Source organism: Haemaphysalis longicornis, unplaced genomic scaffold, assembly GCF_048455015.1.
Source record: "Haemaphysalis longicornis isolate Haplotype H1 unplaced genomic scaffold, Haemaphysalis longicornis Haplotype H1 scaffold_7, whole genome shotgun sequence".
Lineage (NCBI taxonomy): Eukaryota > Metazoa > Arthropoda > Arachnida > Ixodida > Ixodidae > Haemaphysalis > Haemaphysalis longicornis.
In genome coordinates, this window is record NW_027526422.1 from 31,558,396 (window position 1) to 31,576,843 (window position 18,448).

The 18,448-nt window shown below is 46.6% G+C and overlaps 1 protein-coding gene across 2 annotated transcripts in view; it reads right to left on the reverse strand.

Annotated features, from left to right (window-relative positions):
- Positions 1-2,925: 2,925 nt before the first annotated feature.
- LOC144145095 (dehydrogenase/reductase SDR family member 7-like) overlaps positions 2,926-18,448 on the reverse strand; it is a 54,082-nt gene continuing 38,559 nt past the window's right edge. Inside the window, exons 1-8 of one of the 2 annotated variants that reach the window (XM_077676588.1) lie at positions 14,888-15,422; positions 12,318-12,467; positions 11,649-11,755; positions 11,335-11,530; positions 11,161-11,207; positions 8,153-8,275; positions 6,815-6,981; positions 2,926-3,317 (exon numbers count right to left, since the gene is read on the reverse strand). In XM_077676588.1, the coding sequence (XP_077532714.1) occupies positions 3,257-3,317; positions 6,815-6,981; positions 8,153-8,275; positions 11,161-11,207; positions 11,335-11,530; positions 11,649-11,755; positions 12,318-12,467; positions 14,888-15,017 (981 nt within the window). In that variant the 5' untranslated portion in view covers positions 15,018-15,422 and the 3' untranslated portion in view covers positions 2,926-3,256. Of the gene's footprint in view, positions 3,318-6,814; positions 6,982-8,152; positions 8,276-11,160; positions 11,208-11,334; positions 11,531-11,648; positions 11,756-12,317; positions 12,468-14,887; positions 15,423-18,448 lie in introns of those variants that run through there. The other variant, XM_077676587.1, reaches the window with a different exon arrangement.

Consider the following 18,448-nt stretch of genomic DNA (forward strand, 5'->3'; position numbering starts at 1 on the left):
TTACACATACAAATCTCACTGCTTCCAGTATGAATTTAATCGATTTTAGTCCTGCCGACATAAAAAGCAGCATATACAAGTTCGATGTTCGGGGCGCTTAGCTGCCCGCTCTGCGTCAGCTGCCCACTTGATCTAATCTGCCCACGTTAGTTGAAATCGATTGATTGTAGGGTTTAACGCGCCGACGCAACGCAGGCGATGAGGCGCGCCGTAGTGGAGGGCTCCGGATTAATTTTGACCACCTGGGGATCTTTAGCGTGCGCCGAAATCTCGAGCACACGGGCGTTTTTGCTTTTCGCCTCCATCAGAAAAGCGGCCCCCGCGGCCGGGAATCGAACCCGCGACCTCGTGCTCCGTTAGTTGAAATTAATTAACACATTGATTTGATACCCGGTCCTTGACAGTATGACCAAGCAGGCGCATTATAAGCACAAAAGCCTACCTGTCCCGATTTCGCGTGAACTCGTTCGCTCAGTGGAGTCTCGTTCGTGAAGCCTCATTCCTGAAGCCATCCCGTTTTTGCGGTTTATAACTAGCTTGCGCAAAGGTTGATGCGCAGCACAGTGGAGACGGCACAAACTAATGCCCGACTTAAAGGGGCCATAAGCACAAAATACAAGTTTGTTTTATTCGAAAAATTTCATGTTTTATAGTGCCCCCAGCGCTTGTCCGGATGCAAACGATGTTTATTCACTGCAAAATCAGTCAGTTTAAGTTAAAATTTTGATTTTCCCGCTAAATCGTGTGTTTTCGTGGTCTGCAATCACATCACAGGAACCGATCGCTCTGCAGCCGACTGCGAAGCCTGGTTAACCGTTAGTGAACCTAGATGGCACCACCATACCGCGGAAAGCAGTTTTCTGACCTTGGTTTGTTTTTGACCGTATTTAAGCCTGGCTTGTTTTTGTTCAGGGAGAAAATAATCGTTTCGTGAAACATAGTGCCCGCTCGACAAATATGGTCACCTAAGACACCGTTGCTTGCGTCAATCGGCCAGTGTCGTCTGAGATAAACCCAAAGCCCCTGAGTTCTGTGCAGCTAAACCAAGCATAGTGCGCGCAGTATCAACAGCAGTACGCATCGGTACTTCTATGTTTACGTGTGCTTTCGTAACTTCCACTGTTGGTCCCGCCATTCTCACTGCTTTAAAAAGGATGCGCCCTAAATTTAAGAAAAAATAGCTCGTTCGGCAAGCTTATAAGCTCTGCCTAATTTGCATTTGCTTTTGCCGGCACCAGCCAATCGTAGAGCTGGCTGGTATCATATCGTAGATTCTGTTTCGGGAAATGAGCCAGTGGGTCGCACGGCCATTTTCTTTTTTTTTTTTCCTATTACATAGCTTATTTGAGCGAAGTTTGCGTTAAAAGTGATGTCAGTATGATTCTAACGAGGCAATCTTTCGAATGAACCAAACTTGTGTTTTGTCTGCATGGCCCCTTTAAGGGGATGACATATTGATAGATGGTAGATTGATAGAGATGGCATATTTGCGCTGTAAATACGCCCTCTCTATCCTCTGTCAAATATGGCAGATCAATAGAGAATACATTGATAGAGCGGGCATATTTGTGTTGTAAATGTGCCCTCTCTTTCCCCTGTCTATCATCCCCTTTCCCCCACCCCGATACCAGCAGGCGTTCCGGTGTCAACCCTTAAGTGTAACAAATTACGCCTGCTGGTGATCGTTCCTTTCAATTCTCCTAACAAATCCATTCATTCATGTTAGTCCTAACGTTACTCTCCGAGTTCTGACATCTCTAACCGGTACCCGAGAAGTTTCAAAGCATTTTAAACATGTACAGTTGGGAGCGAAATTCTTGATTCCACGTCCGCCAGCATTCAGTTTTTCTGCGGACGAAGCGCACTTTGGGTTGGGCACGAAAATGACCACGTGTACAGTTAAAATGCACTGTTTACCAGTGTCACAGTTAGTGAAACCAGCACTAAAGTGATGGCGATGCTCACGCGGAATCCACACTTCAGCTCCTGACAGAAGTCACTAAATGCCTATACAAGGAGGAGTACAGTCATAAAAAACACGATTGAAAAGAACTTAAGAAGCAGTCCCTTAAACAGACTAAAAGCAAAATGTCATAAAAGCATTGCTTAGTCAAATGCAAAGCAGCATTGGCTGCAGCCGGGTCGTTTACTTACGACTTCGTTTGAAGGCCGACATACTTTTAATGGCTACCTTCTTTAAACATATGTGCGTTTGCGCTTAGTACGTACCTTTATTAGGGGAAAGACGCCATGTTTTTGGATTCTCATCCCAGCTTTCTCGTAATGCTTGCATAAAAGGTGGGTGCTTAGATTCGAAGCATATTCCCGTTTTCCGAAACTGCTAAAGTAGGTGAAAATACGTCTTAAAAAAGAGGAGGAGGGTCGAATCCTTTAATTCAAATAACACGGTAGGTAGGTCAGCATTCAAACCCAGTCTCGGTTACTTTATCTTCGCCCGCTTGCTCATTCTCATTTGCATGCTCTGACCGTACCTACGCATTCGCATGCGCTCTTAGGCCTGTCAGCTAATCTCTTTGCTTTTTTTTTTGCTGGCGTCAGTGCTTGCTCACTTTCTTCCTTTCTTGGTTGCTTGAACGATTGGCGACTGACGCAACTTGCAGTTTTATGCAATGCGGCCTTGCAGTGTCGATATTCTGCTGCGCATTATAAGTTCCACCACGGCAGAGCACCTGTAATTCTTTTATGTACTGTAGAGCCGGCTGGGTAGCAGTATTCTGGACTGCCGGTCGATGTTTCCTCGCCATACTCTCTACATTCGCCGACACCCTGTACGAACGGTCATCAAATTTGTCCCGTGGCTTTTTCTCCAACATGACGTAGTCCGATCAGGCGGACCTTTTCCGCTAAGCTCCGACTTATTCCTGCCTGTTGACGTACAATCTTTTCATAAAATAAGGTCAAAACTGAAAAATAAACATATATTTTATTCCTTGCAAACAGGATGCCCTATACTTACAAAAGTGTTTGATTATGTGCATAAATCGAAGGCCCAAGGCGACGTGGAGTTCTGTACTCCTCCGGGAGGTACCACATCGAAGTGAGCCCTGCGAGGTGCAAAAGGTGCAACGTGTCCCTGGCTCCCTTCGCTGGAAACTACTGCAACATCCGGCGTGCGTGTCCATCCATCCATGCCACCTCGTGTGCTCCGGTGCGACGACTGATATAGCGAAGAACGAATTCGTCACTCCTGTTGGCGTTGCGCTTTGGCTTGCCTCCAAACCGTGGTCGAGGCATTCTACTGCCCCTCCCTCATCTTCATAATTCTGTCCTTTGTGAACAGCAGCCTCATTATGTAACTGAAAAAAAAGCAAAACATTGCGTTTGTATAAATATTAGAGCTTATATTTATGATAGCAAGTGCCGTAACTGGATTTTAAGGCGCCATTAAACTTCCAACATGTTTTCCGAGGTGTCAGTCCGCAATAATTTACAAATTCTAATTCGTTCAAGTTTGAAGACATAAATGGATCGCGAGAGTATGAGAAAAATCGGCATGCCTAAATGGCTTATATATGTTCCTTGTAATGGAACGTCTTTTCTAAGATTAATGTGACGTGTGTCTCACTGAAGATATCTTCAAAGCTATTAACGCTGCTTCCGGCCTCTACCTAGCTCAACCGTTTCATTTGCAAAAAAGTGGAAATTTCGATTAAATTGGCTGTAAAATAAACCCATCCTTTTCAAAATACCCGCATTTATTTACTGTATGTTTTTGCATCTGGACTTCGTAGTGCAAGAATGGTCGCACTTTTTACTTGCTTGCACCTTGTAACCATCCACGTGTGCGAGTACGCCGGGAAACGCACGTACGTCGAGATTTCAGCACTTGTTACAGGTCTCAGGGTGGCCCAAATTCACCCATAGCCCTCCGCTACGGCCCGCCTAGGACAGATGCGGTTTTGGCATGTTAACTGCACAACATGAACTTCTGAAGAAAGTACGCCAGAGTGATGCAGCATAAGTGACCCGCCCGATCAATTAATAAACTTTACACAGTCTGACAAACTACAATTTTAAAAACACCGAACGTAACCCCGCCTTATAATAAATTTCCACAAAAATACGGCAGTTCAAGAATGACATCTCTGGGCAAATATGACCCCTAATCAGAGTTACGGCCTTTAAACGTCTGGTTAGGCCCAACGTGTGGTAAATTAATAGCTTGTATCACAAATTCACATTGCTGCAAACGCTGCTGTGGCTGTACTAATACTTAATACAATTAATCACCAGAGACTGTGTAGAGCAGTGTCGCGGAATGGGCAGCCCCATTCCATTCCAATTACATTCCGAGGAATTACACCTTTCCACTATTCCATTCCTTTCCATTCCGCGGAATGCCAATATTCTGCTCATTCCCACTCCTGGAATGGACGGGAAGACCAATTCCACTCCTGTAATTCCTAGCACAGAAACTACTTCCTGGTGGCTGTATCGAGTTACCTATAAGTACAACATAGAGGTGACGTTATCATACGCGTTAAGAACTGTTAAAATATGCCTACACGTCGCCAATGTCGAGGGATGGTTGAGCCTTGGTTGATACCTCGAGCAGAACAACCTCCTTTCTAACTCTTGAAGTGCCAGTATTCCCTATCCTTACTACAGTCAAGATGCAATGGCTTTCTCTTGCGCGGCGCTAGAGGAAGAATTGACTGACTGATAATTTCTTTTATTTATAAGAGTACCGGAGATCGCTCGTGAGGTAAAGTGGTGTAGGGAAGGAGGTAGGCACCCACTTAATCACGCGCGCCAGGCTGCTAGTAACGCCGAACTGGGCTAATCTGACTAGTTGGTGGGGTTGTTCCAAGATGTCCTTATGCACAGCTTCAACATCAGCATGTTTAAAAACACTGTGGTTGTGCTGATGCAGATCAAAAGCACAGCAGCGCAGAATAAGATGTTGCGTGTTAGCTTCAAACACGGGCTGGCAATATGCGCATATGCCCCCCCCCCCCCCCACCCCCTTCCTGGGGTGGGGGTGGGAGCGGCGTAACGACGTGGTACATGCCTTTTTTTCACCTCACAATCTCGAGTTCAACCTGCTTCCCTCCAGCCCCTCCTACACGAACCTCTCCCGATCTCCACGATCACCCCTACGCGGATGTTCTGCCAGTCGTCCACCTCGACATGGCGAGAGCACGACGCTACCCCCGGTTCTTCACCGCGAGAAATTGAAACGCATCACATGTTCCCACACATTTATGGACTTACGCCTCAGCCGATCCCAAGAATATTAAGCAACATGATGCTCGCCAACACGACCCACCCCTAGAAAGAATACGTTGCTGTCTGCTTGTTTCCTTTTGCACAGCATGTCACGTGTTACCTCGCTATGCGCGTCGCTTATCATCCCACCAGCGCCATTAGCACACCATTAGCACAGGCAAATCCTTCGAACCTTGCTTACATATACATGTATTCGTAATACTTAGCTTTGCAGAGCATGGAGCGGAATTGCTATGGCGACAGTTCGAGGGACAGAAGGTTAACGTCAGCGTACAACAGTCGCCGTAAAAAAGTCACTGTGCAAAAGTCGCCACCCTTGTTGGCACTGACTTAACGCTACCTGTTCAATGCGGGACATCACTTAAGACCACTCCTGCTACCCGCACACCAGTTCGCACATTTCTCTGCATGTATACCTGAGGCTCATGAAATGTTGCAAACAATGTATACCGTGAGCCCTTAGCGTACTGCTTCAGAGCAAACTGTAGCGCTCAGTTTGTTTATACATTCGTTTGGTGTGGACCCCGGTGCACAACGAGGGGGTCACAGGTAACCAGTTAGCGCACATGGATGCCCGGGAGCGTCTCTCACGTCCTCCCATGGCTTCCTCGTGCCCACCTCCGCAGCACACAGAGGTATCGCCAAGCAAAGATCCTCAGTCGTAACGTCCTCAGTAATCCCCCACCACGTGTTTCCCCAAAAACCTAAAACACCTTCTTAGAAAAGGAGTTCTTGCAAATAAGATATATGCCAATTCTGCTAGCTCAAAAGTCAGTCTGGCTGTATATCCCAGCTGAAGATGGACACAGCGCGTCTAAAAATCCAGCCCATTACATTCCTGGCAAAAGGCGCCTAATTCTACTCCCATTCCATTCCTCCAAGCGATGTAGCCATTCCATCCCATTCCATGCCATTCTCAGGTCGTGAAAAGGTAGAATGAATCCGGAGTCGTTTCAATTCCGGAGTGACAACTCCGCAGCACTAGTGAGTGCGCGCCAAACTGCCGTGATCGGTACAGTTATGCAATCAGGCCTTGTACGTGTCAAAGACTGCCTTCATAGCGCTCAGGTACCATTCAATACTATTCGTTATTCGTACGAACAGTTAATAGGCTTGGGTTACTTGAAGGTGCATGCGTTTTCCGTTACATTAACAGCTTTCGAAATGTGAAACAACAAAATGGTTTTAAGTGTTTACAGGTATTGTTGGGATATATACTAGTGCATAAATTTTGTGCTGATGCTCCGTACTGATTTGTAGTTAGCATTGATTGCATAAAATCTGGACTGAGCACTGACACCATCAGCCATCGCATCTATATAAAATGTTCTGTGGTCCGACAATTATGGGAATTAAAAGAACTTGTCCTTTCACGAAAAGCACTTAATTAATGTCTGCTTTCCATCTTTTGTAACACTATGGCGTCTCTCTACAGAAATCAGAAGACTCTGGTTGAATAACAGAAAACGGTGAGTGCATAAATATAGAGCATATTATAGTCATCTTGAGTTCAGAGGAACCACTCAGCCAGCCACCACACCATGCTCGACGATAACGCACTTACTTTCTAAATATGCTTGGGATGTACTGGGCGCAATACATGACAAGCAGAATGGGGTTCTCCGAAATCCACACCTCATCCATCTTATTTGCAATTGCGACTGCAGTGAGCCAGGCACAACGCTCAGTGGGCATGAGTTTTGATTTGGGCGTGTCCTTCATGTTGTACGTCTGCGAAAAGTAAAAAATACAACAAATAACAGATCAATGGGGGCGATACTCCCATGCAAGTGACCTAGACTTCCAGGTTGTGTGAACAATAAATGAGTCTGCAAAACAATTACCGCATGGCACGGCGACTAACTCATCCCATCTATGTGGCCTCAGGACAAAATTGAAGAATCACTCAAAACAGAATGCATTCTTGCCTGAAACTAAAAATTAGAGCAGTATATCAGGTTTTCGACGCTGCCGGTGAACTGATGTTTAACAACAAACAAGGAAAAGCATTGTTCAAAACCCCATAGAAGTTGTTGGTGACAAGCTTTACTGTGGCCGGAATAGTGTACGGGTGTATGAAAATCATTCCTACATTTCTTGCCGAAAGGAGCTGGTAGCAATAGGCCGAAACTGCATATCATACGCCTGGCCAATGATTCGGTGAATACACTACGTAATAATATCCACTTCTGCAGACCGATTTCTTGAAATATGAAAGAGCAATTCGTATATGTATAAAAGTCATGTCATCTGTCATAGTTTTACTCTAGAAGATACTCCTATGTACACTGCAATAAACAGTTTTTGTACTGGTGAATTTTCGTCATTGCGGCCTGCCCATGTCTAATAAAACAGCAATATCTTCTGGACAATTTGTGTAATTTTTTTCTTCGGCACTCCCAAAATTATCTGGTTTATAAATGCATAGCAGCTTTAGATAGGATGAAGATTGACAAGCAGACAGCCTAAACACGTATACCAAAACCTTCGGAGGTATGATACCCGACAGTAGGCCTATAAAATCTCATACGGAATCCTTTTCTGAGAACACACTGTTGCCCTCGTGTGCATGTCTATTCATCTCTAAACTTAGGGTGCGCGCATTTAGTTTTCAGGGATTCTCTAATGGCGTTCCGTCACACACCAAAAATTAAAAAAATGAAGGAATCACCCTCAAAATCGATCGAGGCAAACATCCGTGGGATAAGTTCCGATGATCTGGCTTCAGTGGCATGGTAGCGCAAATCACTTGTAAGAGCAAAGTATACAAAAACGCAGTGTAAAAAACAAGAGTGAACTTCCCAGTAAGGCCCAAACAACCATTGCATTAATATTTAAAATACATCTTAAAACACGGCTGAATAGTAATACTATATCTATTTACGAGAAGAATCGGCGTTACCTTGCCAGGCGTAGCAGTGAAGGCGCGTTCACGGATGCGCGAGAACACAGGTCCGGGACAAGAAATTGTCACGTCCAGACCTCCCAAGAGCACTCCTTCCAAGCGCAGGCATTCGAAGTAGCCCTGAAAGTTTAAAAAGGCAATCATCGTTGGGCCACACAGAATAGCTATGCCAGGGAGTCCTGGACGATTTGCTATAAATCCCAGGCGACACTCATGTTACAAAGCCAGGTAACATGAGTATACCGGCTTTAGCCGACAGCTGTCCAGTAAACGATTACCACCTACAATGTTATTGTAGAATGGCGATGATGGTAAAGCGTATACTCAATTCGTTAACCACAGCGGCTTTTACGGCTCCTCACTTCGCAACATTAGCGCCACGATCTGCTTGGTTTCCATCGCTGCACGAGACATCGAGTATCGAATACAAAATGCAAAGACTAAACTCATACAAATAGCGAAGGCTGTTTGTGATGATTGCGCTGGTATGGCAAGAACTTCTATCACGAAAGTGATAGAAAAATATTGGTGAGCGTCAGAAAAACACGCACTTATAAGCTATTCGTGGGAAAGGGAAAAGTACTATGCTTTGGTCTCAATTTGCGGGTAAAATATTCAAATTATGGTTTCACGCGCCGAAGCTATACACAACTGGGCTGTGGCACGTCACAGGCATCGCCTACAAATTAATTTCGGCCGCAGGCAAAAATTTTTAACGGCGCGCGCCAAAATCTCAGCACACGAGCGTCTTGGTTTCCTTCTTCCGCCAGGAAAACGGCCGCCGCTGCCAGGAACAGAACACGATACCTCGTGCTCAGTGGAACAACGCACCACGCGAAGGCATGACGGCGAGAGCTGCAAGGTATTCTCGGAAACTGTTGCCACGTGCTGGCTTGACGAACAAAGATCGTGAGAGGTTGGCTTATTATAAGTCTTTTTAACGTACAACCGAATGTTTAAGGTGATTGCACAACGTACGGATAGACAGGTTAACCAGGTTTTACCGAGGCGAAGCAAGTGGCGTCAATCGACTACCCCGGCTTAGCATACATTACCGTGCAGCGTACATGTTGTATGGCAGACGGTATACACAGGGTAGAGTAGAATAGTGCGCTATGCGTGATAGACCATGACGTCATCACTACCCTTTCCATTGCTCTGTTCTCAGCAGTGCTGCTCAAAAAAAAGAGCAGCAATGGAAAACAGTTTTTTCAGCGAGCGAGTACAGCCAACCAAAGCAGACGAATTCCACGCTATATAAAGACGCCTTTCACGGGGCGAGGCCCATAATATCAACCTCGGCTCGTCAAATAAAAATCTATTCTATCCCTCTCTCTCTCATCGAGGTCGGAATCACCGGGTGCTCGGTTGGTAGTATAGCCTCTAACTGCCTTGTCCGCCTCTGTATTTCCCTCTATTCCCGAGCGCGCCGGGGCCCACAGGATCCTGCGTTGAATACTCGGCCACATTGGCATACTGCAGGGGTATAAGGAAAAGGTGCCGTCCGCCACACGAATCCCTGACGAGGGCAGAAGCCACCGACTGGAGACAGCTGCAGACAGGCACTTTCCCTAACCTAGACGTGCTGAGTAGAATTTATCCATCTCGATATGCAGACGCATGCCCATTGTGCCATCAAGAAAAAACCCACCCTCTACCACACCATATGGGAATGCCAAAGCACAACGGCTGTCCCCAAAATCAGAAACTCTAATGCGGAGCAATGAGAGGCAATGCTGGACAGTGCCTGCTTTGAAGACCAGATCGGTCTGATTCACCAGGCACCCAAAGCAGCAGAGGCCGTTGGAGCCCTGGACCAAGGGTACCGCCCCAGCTGAACCCGTCGGGAACTGTCGCACGTGGCACGAGCCCCCGGTAGAGTGCCGCCCAACCACTAAAAACACTAAAAAATATAAATAAACGTCTCTCTCTCTCTCTCTCTCTCTCTCTCTCTCTATCTCTATCTCTATCTCTATCTCTATCTCTATCTCTATCTCTATCTCTCTCTCTCTCTCTCTCTCTCTCTCTCTCTCTCTCTCTCTCTCTCTCTCTCTCTCTCTCTCTCTATCTATCTATCTATCTATCTATCTATCTATCTATCTCTCTCTCTCTCTCTCTCTCTCTCTCTCTCTCTCTCTCTCTCTCTCTCTCTCAGCGTGCACCCGGTGCACTAACATGACTGTTGCAGTTCCTTTAGTGCAAGCTATCTATATTGGTACAGTGTACAACTTTTTTGAGTCTACCGACGCCTCTTGCTGCTGCAGGAGTTTTGCATCGGTAAAGCTTACTTAACCCGACTCTCGAATCTTACCTCGTCCCTTTAAGCATTCAGTACTACGCTAGTGCACTGTAATGGTATAGTGCAATAGTACTCTATAGGCCCGGGTTAATCTAGCCCGCTGTTAAGATGTTCGGGTGCAGAGTTATTTCATAAAACGAACCACGCGGTAATACTTGCTTGAGGAAATCCGAATTGCAAGGCGTTTCATCGTCATTTATTCGGACCCCGAGTGGCCGCCGGCACGGCTAGGCGGCGTCTTATCCTTCGTGATAAACTGCCATTATTAATTATCTATGTAACGAATGATATTAAATGCCACGCAGCTTTAGATGTTAAACGCGAAGGTGGAAGCGCTCCCACAACAGGGACGAAAGTAGAAACGTCGCTGTTGTGTGAGCGCTTCCACCTTCTAGATGAACAGCTACCAACTAGCCCAATTGTCTGTTCTACTGCATCTTAAACGCGGTATTATTCGATTTAGCACAGGCGTATATTTCGGGTTGCCTGACAACCGACAGCTTCCCAAGCGTCGTTAGCAACATCGTCTGTCAGGGTGCTTAAAACTTAGCACAGAACACTCTCCAGCGAATTTCTAGTATTTCTCAACTCTTCCCCTCAAAAGACGCACGCTGGCGTGAGGAGACGTTTGCGTATGCAATATATATGCTTAAACAACGCTTTATGTGATTCAGATTGTGGATCTGCAGTTCTTTTTTTTACCCACCTGTAGTGCATGCTTGGAACCGGTGTACGTAGCCGAAAATGGTGCACCTATTCGGATAAAATAAAGTTGAATTACCGATCTCGGATGTAAAACAATGATTTTATCGATATTACCACACCGGAGGCTGAGTGAGGCGTCGATAACATTTCCATGGGATGACTACGGAGTGCTTACCTAGCTTTCCAGCTGTGCTGCTAGTGACGAAGACGTGGCCATGTTGGCCTTTCTCCTTGAAGTGCTTCACAGCATGCCGTGTGAGGGATATGGCCCCAAAAACGTTGACGTCAAACATCTCTTTGTCAAGCTCGACGGGGATTTCCTCGAAACTGGCGCGCTGGCTACGGCCGGCATTGTTGACCAGGATATCAAGCTGGGGAAAGACAACGCCGTTTATTTAAAAAAAATCATGTTCGCAAGGAGTCCTCCTTCTGAAATCTTTACAGAAGTTATTCGGAGGGGAGCTAAATAGACAGGCGTGCGAAACAAACCTTGCCGTAGTGATCCAGCACCTTCTGAAGCTGCTCACTGTGCGTCGAGAACTCGCAAATGTTGAATTGAAGTACAAGCACTTCGGTCCCTTTGTCTTTGCCAAAATCTTGAAAATAATGCCACGAGGATTTAAGTTTTCTCTTTAAAAAGCGCGCAAACAAAAACACAGAGGGAAACGGGTACTATCTTAACGCAGTGGCAGAGGTGATCACGACACTGAACTCTTGCAATGAAAGTGGTTCGATTATGACATAGCTATCAAAACCCCTTAACTATATGTAGCTTAAGAGTTTGCACCCGACATTGAAATGATTTTCATGAAAAAAAAAGGCAACTTAAGGGCGCTTTGATATCATTCATCAGACAAAAATGAAATTGTTGCTTCCCGCTCGAACGAATGCTCCCGCTCAAAAAATTGAAATTAAGGGTTTCCTTTTTTGCGTACATGTTATGATCTGACCATTTATTCGAAATATTACTTTAAGAGCCAGCAGAAGAACAATGACAAACGTCCACGAAGGAGGGTAATACACAATTGTAGAATAGGTAGGCGTTGATGACTGTCTCGGAAAATTAACGGCGCCACCCTGCAGACGAATGAGAGAACATGGGACTGCACTGTAAAAAGCGCAAGGAAAATACAGGAAGATACGTTGTTCTTTCCTTACCAAGACAATTCTTCTTGACAGCCTCCAGGTTTTTCTCGTTAGTGCCGGAAAGGACCAGACGGCAACCAACTTTTGCCAGCTCGTATGCTAGGTATTCACCGATGCCACTAGATGCGCCGGTAATCCACACCACCTTCCCTTTCAAGGTCTCTGGAAATGAAGCCCAGACTTACATGAGGATATTGTCATTCGCAGCAGTTTCGAGTTCGCTATGTTTTTTGCGGTCTGCCTGTGGTTACAGTCTAGCGCTCAAAAATAAATCGCTAAAACACGAACAGGAATCGGTAAAACACGAAAGTTAAACGTGCAACGAAATCAGCAGCTGAGCATGATTTGCGGGTCGGCGGCTGTCTTGTGGGTGTGCTTGGCGAGCGACGTACTGCTGGTTGATAGCTTCGGCAAAGGTGTACTGCCGTCATTTCCGTAACGGATATGACGTCAGTGAAATCTTGGTGTATCCCGGCATAAAACATTTTAGTGTTAAAATATAAAACCCGAAAACGAACAACCCTAAGTATAACGTACTTTTTAGTCGTAATTACTAGGTTGCTTCCCCGCAAGAATACCGAGTGTACAGGGGTGCACCCTTTACAGGCCACTTGCTTCGTTGTACTGGCGTCATTTCCGTGACGGATATGACGCCTGTGAAATCTTGCCGTATCCCGGAATAAAACACTTTCGTGTTAAAAAATTTGAAGACATTTGAAAAAATTCGATGACATTCGCAGCTCACTTCCTTGCGAATGTCGTCGAAAGACGATAGCCCTCTCCCGTCCCTGTCACGTGATTCCTTCTCCGCTCTTCGCTCCCAGCTCTCACGCTCTTCCCTCCCCTCTCTCTCTCTCCTCTCACGAGCAACTCAGAAGTTTGGTCAACGCAATTCAATTTTCCCGCCTTCGCACTACCTGCACGCCATCTGTTGGATCACCCCACATCTTTCTCTTACTTTTTGATTGTCGTTCTGACTGGCACATCACGAGCGCGTTCTCTGAAGCCTAGCAAAGTGTAAGTTGCATAGCCGCAGAGTAGCACATAGCCACACTTTGGTATTGGGTACGCTTTATACGCAGGAATGATGCTACTTTCGCACGCTGTTCCGTGACTGGCGCAGTCGAATCGTCTGTCACTCTTAACGCGTTTTCGTTCTACCATAAACTGCATTCTTGGGTATACTATTAGGTCCACGATGTTATTTTTTACAACTGAACAAGGACAGCTACACGCACACCAGAAATCGCGTTTGAAAGGTTTATTTTCATTTTTTTAGGCTTTTTATATTTATATTCGCGTGCTTTACGGGTTGCCACTGCTTCGAAAGGAGTTTTGAAGGAAGAATTGGCAAGATATCATACCCGAATTCGTGCGCGTAATGTATATTTTTTATTCGGAAGGCGGATCAACTGGCGGCAAATTTAAAAAGCCCGCGAAAAAAAAATAATTCTGCGCCAGTGCAAACGTGTAAGGAATGCACGCGGTCATTTCCCGCCAGTATCATTTAGAGCTTCTACTGGGGGCATCGATGCTTGCCTTGCGATTGGTTGCGCCTTGCTCGACGACAAGCACAAAAAAGGAAAGCAGTAAGGGAAGAAAAAAAAAGCAGCCTCGTTTTTTAACGAAAAAGAACACTGCAAGTATCACTTATGCATTGACTTTTGTCCTCAAATATGCCTAGTGTTTTCTCTTTTCTCAACAATGTTGACAAGTACGAACATTGCCTCCAGATTTTGCAGTTCGGAAATGGTTTCCCTGTATACGCGTCTCGTTCAGGAATTATTTTCACCTTTGGCCTGGCGGCTGAATTGAGGGACGGACGGGCGGACAAAATTTACGCGTTTAAGTAGCCAAAGAAAGAATATCGTCTTTAAAATGAGTATATGGCGACCACTGTTAACACGCACTGCGGTTTCCAGCGCAGCGGTTCACATGTACGCAGGTCAAGACACTTTCCCTGCCCACGCGTTCGAAATCTCACACGTGGTTCTTCTTCTTAACTGCTCCTCCTCGCTCCCATCTAAATGATGCTGACGTTATCAAACAGACAAGGGGAAACAAAAAAAGCAGCCTCTTTTTTTCAATAGATCATCGGGAACCTCACGCGCAGAAAGACATTTACGACATCGTGTCAGTACGGGTTGAAAGCTTTACCGTAATTCCGCGCTTCGCGTTTATAAAAGAGCAAAAAAAAAAAAAAAACACGTACAAATCATCCAATCGTGCACTTTCGCGGCGATTTCCTTTTAGCTGTTTCATAATGTTTATATCAAGCCAACAAGGCTGCTACAATCGAAGTGATTAAACCGGCGTAATTATCCCTCCTCTCTAATGACGCAAAACAAAAAGGTTGTGCACATTACTTTGGAAGTCGGCGACCGCGAATCATGACGCTTTATCACGAGCGCGTAGATTTATTACCGCTGCTTTCCTAGTTTTGAATTACAAGCAACGACACTGAACAAATACATTTTAGCTACGAAACGAAACGAAGCGAAGCTACGAAGCGAAGCGAACGAAACTTTCTTGCAGTTGATCCGAAATTTCGCCGCCGAAACCGAAGCACCGAAGCAACTTACCGATAGGACGACCCCACTTCGACTTGAACAGGAGAGTCAAATCGGCGTCGGCAAGTTTAAGCCACGCCAAGAAGGCGATGAGTGCGGGCACACCCACGAAAATCAGCCACGATAGTACACAGCACGACATGTTGAAGACGAACTACCACTTTTTCAGTCATACAGATCACGGCGTTAATTCACAGCACACGCAACCGAGGAACCGGGACAGAACGAAACAGCGTCGAACGACGGACGGGCTGGAAGTAGCTGTCGTTTACATCTGTAACGCCACTTGTGAGCGGCGAAAACGCAGACACACGTGGATACTAGATATGTATAGTAGTACAGCGCTGCTGAGGGAAGCAGTCCGCTGATAAGGCGGCGACACGGCGGACGTCGCAGACACAACAACACGACTAGCAGCGTATCCTCCTTGGCAAGCGACTACTCGTAATACGTGCGCCGCCCCGACGCGTTGTGACCTTCCCTTCTCGGCGCGTGCGTTTCATCTGAGGCCTTTGCATTCCCGCTTTCCGCGCATGCCCGCTGCACCGTTCTGTCCTTGCCGCGACTGCCGCCGACAAAAAGAGGGCGGAGTGTTGTTGTTTGTAGGGCTTAACGCGCCGACGCAACGCAGGCGATGAGGCGCGCCGTAGTGGAGGGCTCCGGATTAATTTTGACCACGTGGGGATCTTTAACGTGCGCCGAAATGTCGTACACACGGGCGTTTTTGCTTTTCCCCTCCATTAGAAAAGCGGCCGCCGCGGCCGGGAATCGAACCCGCGACCTCGTGCTCGGCAGCGCAACGCCTTCGCCACTGAGCCACCGCGGCGGGTAGAGGGCGAAGTGAACTGAGTTCCGTGCGTCTTTTCCGTTAAGGCACAAATGTTGCACTAAAACACTAATTAATGGCTAACGAAACGTAATTGCAAGCTAATGAAAATTGCGATTCAAGGGAATTCTGTGCTGTTCGGACAGAGGAACTAAAAGGTCGATGGAAAGTTAAAAAGGCGGTTTTACGTGCCCCGGGGTCTGACCTGGCTAAGAGGTGCGCTGTACTGGACAGCTACGGAATAATTTATATCCCGCTGGTATCTTCTAACGCGCACCGAATGCTCGCGCCAAAGGGCTTTTTTTTTTGGGGGGGGGGGGGGGGGGGTAATTTTTTTTTTCACCACCGTTAGAAATAGATCCGCCAAGGCAGGAAATCTAATTTAACATCTCATGATGCAAATACCAAACAACGCCCTATAAAATAATAATTTTCCAAGCAGTTTTTACCCTTGGTAACAAAAAAAACTAAGTTTGTGCGAAGTTTGTCACCAGTCAGCATAAATCAAACCAGAAATCAAAACTTCAAAGCAACCCTTCACCATACCCAACCCCTAACCCAACCCAAAGCGAACCCCGCCTAACCCACTGGCTGAGCTTGACCCGATCTTAAAAGAAAAATTGGGCCCATCTCCCTGCGAGGGGGGCTCGAGTAAATGCGTCGCATAGGGGGTGGGTGTATTGCGTTAACGTTTAGTGTTTGGGGAGTTGGTGGTGGTAGTGAATGCGTTGTATCAGCAGCTTCTTGACGTAGTTTGAATGAGTCAAGGATATAAGGCGCGTTCGTAGCCTCCCATTCTGTGTCGGCTTTGTGGCGCAGTGGGTAGAGCACCATGTACATTGCGTTCCGCCCGCAGGGTCGAGGGATCGAAACCAGGCGCCGGATAGTTTTTTTTTTTTATATATAGTGTAGGGGGAGGGGTGCGGACTACGACTACGGACGTGAACGCGGGTGACATCGTGAGTTACTGAAATGCTCTGCATTTAAAACATGCCACACACAAACCGGATAAAGAATCACCCCCCGTCACATAAATAATGACCGCATCACATACAGGTACCCTTCCGCTGGCGAGTGGGCGTGTCTGCTGTCACGCTGTAGTTCTCGGCAAATTTCAAATCCACTCATCTCCCGGCATGCAGCGCCAGCGGCGCTGCGGTAGACAAGGGCACGAGTTTGCTACGCGCTCATTTCAAATTAGCCGCTCATCTCCCGGCGTGCAGCGCGGCCTAGCAACGGTGGCATGCGTGGTACTGTAACGACGCAGCGCAAAGGTCACCTCCAACGCTTTGCATATGAATACTGCGTCCTAATGGCAAAATCGGATAGACATCTGCTTGATAGCGCGAGTAATTCAGGTTTGATGATGGCTACAGATAGCGTTCCGTCCTTGAGGCACTTGTTTTTTTTTTTTTGTTTTTTTTTTTTTTTGAACGCCATGACAAGCTTCTTGAAACCTTCAGAAAGCGCAGCACAGAAAAAACGCGAGACGAAAGACGAGCGCTCGTGCTGTGTTGCCTTTCTTCGTCTCGCGTTTTGTCTGTGTTGCGCTTTCTGAAGGTTTCAAAATGCAATTTCAACAACTAGCCCAACTCGCCATTCTGCTGCAGCATATAACGAGCTTCCCCGAGACGATTGAGTCAATGCAAGCTTTGCTTGACAATACAACGTGCGGACGCAATACGTGTTCTTGGTATCGGGCTTCTAAACTCCCTAATTATGACTTCCCTACACTGTTTCCCTCTCCTGAACGCGCCTTTCTTGTATACCTATGCACACTCTGAATGTTTTGGTAAGGACGGACTGAAACTTCTACAAACCATGCTGAAAGGAATGGTTCCTATTCGAGCAAATTTTAAATTTTTCAGAATTCAAATTTTAAGGTTCTACGATCCGAACCTACGCCTAAGCTACGAGGCGCCGCAGTGAAGTTCTCCTGATTAATTTCGACCACCTGGGGATCTTTAATGTGAGCCGACATCTCCACACACGGGCGCTTTTTGTTTTTCGCCTCCATCACAAAAACGGCCGCCGCGGCCGGGGTTGAAAACGCACCTTGGGCTCCAGACAAATTCACCGGCAGAATTGGGCACTGACAGTGGTTCCAAATCAGCGATTCAATTCCAAAACATGTGCTCTCTACTCAGCAACCGTAATTAAATTCGTAATCAGCAGCTTCAACTTGTTAATTTCACATGTCTTTCGCCACCACTGATTTTCTAGACCAACAGCAACTCTTTTTTAACCCGCCTTCTTAGTTCACAATAACTGTCAGCTCTTCGCTGAAACAACCGGTAATTTCCAGCTGTGCCATTCCTGCTGTAACGATGAGGACCAGATACAGAAACATCACTGCGCGGTCATTGAACAGAGCTCCGAGGGGCCTACGTCCGCCCAGTTACTCCGTGGACGCTCATTAGAGTCATTACACGTCCCCTAATGGACCACCTGTTGTAGTTGAATGTAAGTTCTTGCATTTTGCCATTTTCTGCAAGAATAAGCCGACAAACGGCATTAATTTGATCCGCGGCCGGTTTGCACCACTGTATGGTAGATGGGAGGAGATGGTGCGGCCGAAAATGCCACATAACCCTCCCCCCCCCCCCCCCCCCCCCAATCCTTCCAGAAAACCTATATAGACCATGAGTTGGGAAGGGGTAGGGGGAGGGGGGAGGGGGGGGGGGAGGAACTTCTGTCTATGCTTTCATTCGTATACGGTCAATCATTTTGAAATTCCGCCTGGCCTA